At 46.9% G+C, this 7,500-nt stretch overlaps 1 protein-coding gene across 1 annotated transcript in view; it reads right to left on the bottom strand.

Moving 5' to 3' along the window:
• Positions 1–7,500, bottom strand: part of LOC117828644 (disabled homolog 1-like) — a 107,340-nt gene that overhangs the window by 37,299 nt on the left and 62,541 nt on the right. The window contains exon 3 of the mRNA XM_034705836.1: positions 1,143–1,414. Within this exon, the coding sequence (XP_034561727.1) occupies positions 1,143–1,212 (70 nt within the window). The 5' untranslated portion in view covers positions 1,213–1,414. The remainder of the gene's footprint in view (positions 1–1,142; positions 1,415–7,500) is intronic.

The raw sequence follows: 7,500 nt of genomic DNA, 5'->3' as shown, positions 1-7,500 counted from the left end.
TCTTATTCTGCCTTCCATTCACTCTAAACTCAAGTGAATGATGGAAACATTCACAACAACTAGCAAACTATGTTACACTGATCGGTCACTGCTACAGATATTTATAAATCACACTTCATGCTACGTGTTAAGGAGGATTAAACATCTCTAAATCTCTCTCTATATATACATATATCTATTTAGATTTATATATTGTAACGCAGTGTTTAATATTCCTTCTGAAAGCTCACACTGAATCAGTTTCATTTCAGCAGTCTTGTTTCTGTATGAGTGATATTGTATCTTATATCTGCCTCTCCTCAGCTCAGGGTCAGTCTTCACTGGTTCACACACACTCAGTGTGTGAACACAGTTCAGTTCAGGTCCATAACACTGAAGACTGACACTATAAGAATGATCGTTTCATTCATCTTTAAAAAAAGAGTCAAAGCTTGAATCAGGTTTATCATTAAACTCATGAACTCACACCACTTCAGCTTCTTGTTATACGAGCTTTACAGACCAGGGATGTGTTTAAAAACCAATGAAAGAAGCTTGTTCAAGAAGTTGATCAAACAAAGAACCGGCATCGCTGCAGACGCCTGTTATTCCTTTAGGAGCATCAACGTTTATTCAAGCAGCGTGGTGACTTATCATGAAGACGCTCTCCAGCTTTACTGTAACAGCGTCCCCTGCAGTATGAAGTCAGACCGGTCAAATAGGAAACAAGCTGTACTGATGGGAAACACGCAGCTAAGCTGGAGTCCCACAGGGCTCTAAACTGGGACCAACTGGGTCCAGATGTTAAAGTGCGGCTCTATGCTGACGATACAGTGTTATATGCATCGATCTCTGTAGGTGGTTTACCAAAGTCTACCTGACCTGAAACTCTCATTTACATCTCAACACACACAGACTGTCTGCATGTTCTTCCCCTGCCTGCCAGCAGAGGGCCAACAACAACGGGTCAGTGGACAGACTTGATGCGATGGACCCACTCAGGTTCCTGACTCCACTCTCACATTCAGAGAACACACTCAGCTCAGCTTTAGCTTTCATACACCTGATCACATGTTCTCACATGAAGTGTGTTTAGCAGCCAGGTCACATCGGGTCACGAGACACCCTGCACCATGTGACCTCTGTACGTCAGGTGACCTTACCTTTCCTCTTGGAGTCCCGTCTGACGCTGCCGGGTCTGACTGCCGGCTGGAGCTCCGTCTCTGTCGACATCCTCAGGCTGCGCTGGACTCGGCTCGGCTGGGGTCCGCTGGGCTCCGAGGGTCCGGTTCACAGACAGCGTCAGTGCCGGCTCTGCGTGCGTGGGCGCCGGGTGTGTGCGTGGAGGCGCCAGGTGTGTGCGTGGGCACACAGGCTCATGGGAGAGGGATGGGCTTCAGCCCAGACACGACATCCCACACACACACACAGAGAGCTGGAGGGAGAGAGAGAGAGAGGGAGAGAGAGGGTTTTTACTCCGCAGGAGGAACCTGGACCATCCTCAGCAGGCTCTCAGCGAGCCGGTTTCTGATCGCAGCCTTGACTACATGTTGCCCGTGGTAACAGACCTGCTGTAATCTCCTTGTTTCCTGTCAGTTCTAAACGTCTGCAAGGACGCTGCCTGAGGAACAACCACACCTGCTCACTTCCTGCTGCATCATACAATAATCATCAGGTTTGGAACACAATGAACATGAAACACAGTAAGAGAGAGAGAGAGAGAGAGAGAGAGAGAGAGAGAGAGAGAGAGAGAGAGAGAGAGAGAGAGAGAGAGAGAGAGAATATCATGTCTGGATCCGAGCATTAATAAATGATCAGTCTGATGATCATATGGTTACAGCAAGAAAACTGAATCCCATGGTGACCACGCCCACGCTCACTCCTTCACACACTCACACACACACACACACACACACACACACACACACACAGATCCTGATCCACTCACTGGACTGGAGGTGAGACCGGGTCACGTTCGAATCCGTCTCTCCTTCATGTGAACACTAAATCAATCATTCATGAAACACGTGTCTCAGCTCACCCTGACCCTTCATAGATCAGAGGACTTGAAAGACCCCGTCTCTACATCCCTGTCCTCGACACAGCGGGACACCTCAGAGTCTCATGAGAACATAAAAACATGTTCCTGTTTCTGTTCACACACCTTTAAAAATAAAAGGTCACAGCTTTGAACCCTGCTGCCATCATCACCACCGCTCATGGTTTAAGTTTCTTTGTAGAGATCGCTAACCTAAAGTTTCTCTCACCTGATCTTACCTCACCTTACGGTCTACGGTGTCAACAAGCAGAAGCTAAATGTGTCTGAACTCTTTTATCGTGGATTGATTTGACATGACATGTGATCAGTTTGACTCTGGTGTTGATCATGTTAGTGAAAGTTAATAACCTTCATCCAGGGGTTTTGACCAATCAGAATCAAGCATCTTACACAGCCTGAAGATCAGGAAGAGAGCCGGGTGATTACAGAAGCTAACATGCTGAAAGTCTCCGCCCCTCCTCCTCCTGCTGTAACTGAATGGTTACACATGATCAGAGTCCTGTAGAGACTGAATCATGTTGGTGTCGTCTCATATTCATTCTGTCCTGTTGTAGTGTTTGGCATCACACTGCAACAGTTTGTATAGTGTTGTTTTATTTAATTTCCACACACTGACACTTTGCTCTGTCTCCTCTGTGTTGTGTAGCTTGTTCTCCCTGATCAGTTTGTACCTGACACACTCAGAGGCTCACTTGTTGCTCCTCTCTGTGTCTCTGTGGATCATCCAGCCTCCTCACTCTCCTCTTCCATCTGTCGCTGCTTCATTCTCAAGTGTTGACTGGCAGCAACCACTACAACTTAGCAGCCAAAAAACGCCTGAATCACACTCTAACCTTGTCGCCTGAATGTCTGGGAAGGAAACACACACACACGCACGCACACACACATACACACACACACACACACACACACACACACACACACACACACACACACACACACGCGAGCTGAGGTACAAAGAGAGGAGGAGACAGCTGCCGGTCCACACACTGAATAATGAATCCGACTACGTTCAGAGACGCTCTTCACCTCTCACACAGTCCTGACCTCTCCGTCTCTCAATTTCTCCTTCTCCACCTCTCAGGCTGAGAGCAGACTTAACCAAACTGCACACTGCTGCTTCTTGAAGAGAGGGGACTCTCTCCCCCCTTCCTCCCCCCCTGCACCGTGTTTCTGTGAATAGGAGGCCCTGTGAGCCGCAGGCGAGAACAGATGAATTGAGAGGCTTTTAATTTGCTGCAGACAGAACAGAACAGAGTCCATTTATTTCTGCCAGCAGAGGCCATGTCGGCAAAATGCTGACAATATTCTTTATCTGGTCCAAACACGCTAGAAAAGTGTGAGTCACTCCAATTACAGGCATTATCAGCTGCACTGTTCCACCAAATGGATGGAGAGAGAGAGCGAGTGTGAAGAGAGAGGTTAGAGAGAGAGGGTGAGGAAACACAGAGTGGGTGAGGAAGATAATGAGCAGGGGGTGAAAGGGGGGAGAGAGAAAGCCCAAGGAAGAAAAACAGAAAGAGAAAGAAGGAGTTTTCCACATGTCCCCCCTCCATCCCTCTCTCCCTTTGTTCTCCGCTCCTCTCCTCCTGGCTGTGAAGTCTTTCAGCCAGCATCTGCAGCTCGGGTAAGAAAGGCAGCGTGTTAATCCTCCACTTGGACCAGAACGCAGGCCTCCTAGAAACCTCCTCTCCGCCTTAAAGGAACAGTTCAGGTTTTTATACAGAGCGTCGTTCAGGTGATTGTCAACAACACAGATGCTAAGCTACGTAGCTCCAACAGACATCAAAATCAGATTAAGTTCACTCTTTAGTGTGAAGACGTCAGACTTTTCTTCATACCATCCTCTGAGACATAAAACGTCTGTAACACACACAACTAGTCCCAGATTAACTGTTCTAATAACACAACAACATGGACGCACGTAGAGCCGTAAGTTCAAACAGTGTAAAATGTCTCAAAGTGCTGCAGCTAACTCCAGGATGTAGACTTGTCTGAAGGTGGTTCATGTTTTACAGAGTCCGGCTCACCTCACGGGCTTCATACAGCTGTGGTAAACAATTATGTCACGTTCACACCAGACGCAAACATTCACCCTAATCTCACGAATACAAACGACAGAATGTTTTGTGATCACTCGCTCATTTCGCGCGTCAAAATCGTGTGTACACGAGTGCCCAAGACGCAAATTTTCGCAAGAGGTAGGGAGGGGGTTCCCACGCCACAGCAGTTTGTTGTTATCAAACATGGTTGAGCTCGTGGACATTGAATGGGGAAGCCGGTTATGCTAAAGGGGGCGGAGCTAACTTCAAACAACAACAGAGTTTAGGAAGCGGCACAGAGATAGAATCAATTTGTCCCATATATTCCAGATGACTGAATCTCTGCTGGTCCATACGTCACACCACACGACACCAGGTGATCTGCATGCTGATTGGCTATCGCACCGCGATACATTCATTGTTGAGTTCAGATTTTTCTACTCTCAACATTTGCGGACATTTTGAGGCCAGACCACTACTTGCGTCTCTACGTTGACTTTACATGTAATTCAGTCGTGCGAATGATTTTATTTGCGTTTGGTGGCAGAATTTATACAATGGTGCAATAATTATTTTCTGAGGATCAATTCTGGGAAGACAAAGGAGCTCGTCATTGACTTTAAGCAGACCCCCACTGCCTTCTTCCCTGTTTTTATTGATGATCTAGAAGTGGACGTTGTGAACAGGCATAAATATCTTGGCACCTTTATTGACGACAAACTGACATTTGAGCACCAGCTCGATGCTGTCTGTAAAAAGGCCCACCAAAGAATGTACTTTTATCGGAAGCTCAGGGGTTTTAATGTCGACACGACTTTTATGGAGATTTTTTATTCCTGTTTTATTGAATCGCTTTTAACTTTTTCAATGGTGTCCTGGTATGGGTCAACAAGTCTAAAAAATAAAAATAGACTCCAGGCGTTAGTGAAGATATGCAGCAGGGTTGCGGGTACACCCCTGCCTGACATGTCAAGCCTTCACCGAGCCAGGACCCTCAGCAAGGCCCGGTCCATCGTGGCTGACCCGTGCCATCCTCTTTTTCTTGAATTTCACTGGCTTCCCTCAGGCCGCAGATTCACAATGCCGAAAAGCAGGACAAATAGGAAAAGAAACTCTTTTGTACCGATAGCAGCTAGCCTGCTTAACGATGCAGCATAATTGTTGTTTCCATGTTGTTACTGTTGTTACCGTTTTTAATGTTTTGATGTTGGTGTGACTTGTTGTACTGTTTTGTTTGTGTCAGCGCTGACTGAAAGACAAATTGCCCCCGGGAATAATAAAGAAACCTTGAACTTGAACTTGAACGACCAATAAGACTCCCCAAACCGGGACGGCTGAGACGCCATCTCTGCATCTCTCCATCTTTCCATCAGAGATTATTTTTCTCACATTGAACACTGAGACATAAATCAGCATGATAAGAACTAACTATGACGACAGAAACCATGTTTGACAAGCATTTATTTGACCTTTGCTTGATTTTACACTTTGACCCATGTCCCATCTGTTAACATGGAGGAGGTGGGGCTTATGAGCTGTACTGCAGACAGTCACCAGGGGGAGCTCTGCATGTTTAGGCTTCACTTTTGGGGAGCCTAGTCATTGCCCATCTTTTTTTATACGCGGCTATAAAGAAGGAGCGGTCTGGCTGTAAGGTAAACACAAGCTGAGATAAAACAAAGACTCTGAATTCACTGTGAATGGATCACAGCTTCTGAGAGCACAAAGACCTGAGGATCACCATCCGCTCCGTCTCAGGATCTGATTCACACAACAAACTGCTCTGAGGATCTTTCAGCACAGAGTTCTGCTTTGCTCGTGTTTTGCGGGTTAGTCTGATTGTGACTGAGATTAGTTACTCTGCACTAGAAAGGGTCCAGAGTTCAAACAACACTGTCGCACAGTGACACTGTTTGCTCTGCAGCACAGAACATTTAACCCTTTGTCAATGCTCTGAGTCTTATTGTCTCATGTACGGAGAAAAAACACTTCTCCAATACATCACTGTGCTCCTGTATTGGTGGTTCAGCCTGTGCTCACTGCCTTCTCTTGGAGTTAAACATTTACCACATACAGGCACTTCATACAACACCACTTCAGATAACTTAAACCGTGCCTAAACCCAGAGAATCCCCACTTTATTCCACCACTACAAAGATTCAGAGCAGTGTGTCTGCGCTTTAGCATCGAGTGTTTAAACCAAAACGTGTCAAGAAGAATTTGAGTTTAGAGTTCATGTTCTGTCAGCTAAATTGCTCCTCTGAGAGCTCGACTCACTTAGCTGAAGAACTCATCCAACCATGCACGCAAACACAGCCACAAGTCAGCGGGTGAGAACGAGCAGGAAACGAGAAACTCTGAGCCTGAAAATGAAAAATCTGCAGCAGCTTGGCTCTCCAGACTCCTTGAAGGCTCCAGACATATGGTCCTTCCTCCAGAGACCCGGGGAACAGATCCACATCTAAGCTGCACTCCCTGGAGGGGCCTACAAGCTAATTTCTCCAAATAAAAAAGGAGTCCATGTCTGGCTTCAGCTATACAAACTCACTGCATTGCTCCAGCACACACACACACTGTCACTCTCACTCTCACACTCACACACACACACACAAACACACACACACACACACACACACACACACACACACACACACACACACACACACACACACACACACACACACACACACACACACACACACACACTAAGACAGACAACATGAAGGAGCATCAGACAACATCTTCAGCGCTGTAGTGTCAGTTTGACCTGGAATTAGCACGAGCTAAAAGTAGCAGCAGGAGGAGAACGAGACTTAGAGTGAATCTGAATTTAGAAATCTGAATCTGTGGGAGGAGAGGAGATGAAGGGAGAGGACAGGAGAGGAGACGAGAGGAGAGGAGAGGAGGGGAGAGGAGAGGAGAGGGGAGGAGAGGAGACAAGAGGAAAGGAGATGAGAGAGGAGAGGAGAGGAGAGGAGAGGAGAGGAGAGGAGAGGTACATTGGACGTCTGTTGATTGGACGCTGCCAACAGGAGTGGGTGATGTGTGTTTGTGTGTGTGTGTTTGTGTGTGTGTGTGTGTGTGTGTGTGAACAGGACAGTGCCAACAGGAGCTTAATGCCCAGAAATCATCTGCAGCTACAGTAAAGTCTGCCAGGAGACAGGAGAGAAAAAAGAGAGAGAAAGGGTGAGAAAATGGAGATGGAGGAGGAGGAGGAGGAGGAGAAGGAAAGGGGGTCTCTCTCTCTCTTTCACCTCCCACTCTCAGGGTAATTGTGTTCTGTCCATCAGGCTCAGAGTTAGATTAGCGACTGCACTCATTCAGCTCCTCTTGCCACCTCAGTAATGAACAATCATTCAGACCACCTCTCCGTCTGCATCTCTATCTCTCTCTCTCTCTCTCTCTCTCTCTCTCTCTCTC

The sequence above is a fragment of the Notolabrus celidotus genome, chromosome 2, assembly GCF_009762535.1.
Source record: "Notolabrus celidotus isolate fNotCel1 chromosome 2, fNotCel1.pri, whole genome shotgun sequence".
Lineage (NCBI taxonomy): Eukaryota > Metazoa > Chordata > Actinopteri > Labriformes > Labridae > Notolabrus > Notolabrus celidotus.
This window is presented reverse-complemented; position numbering and strand designations above follow the sequence as displayed.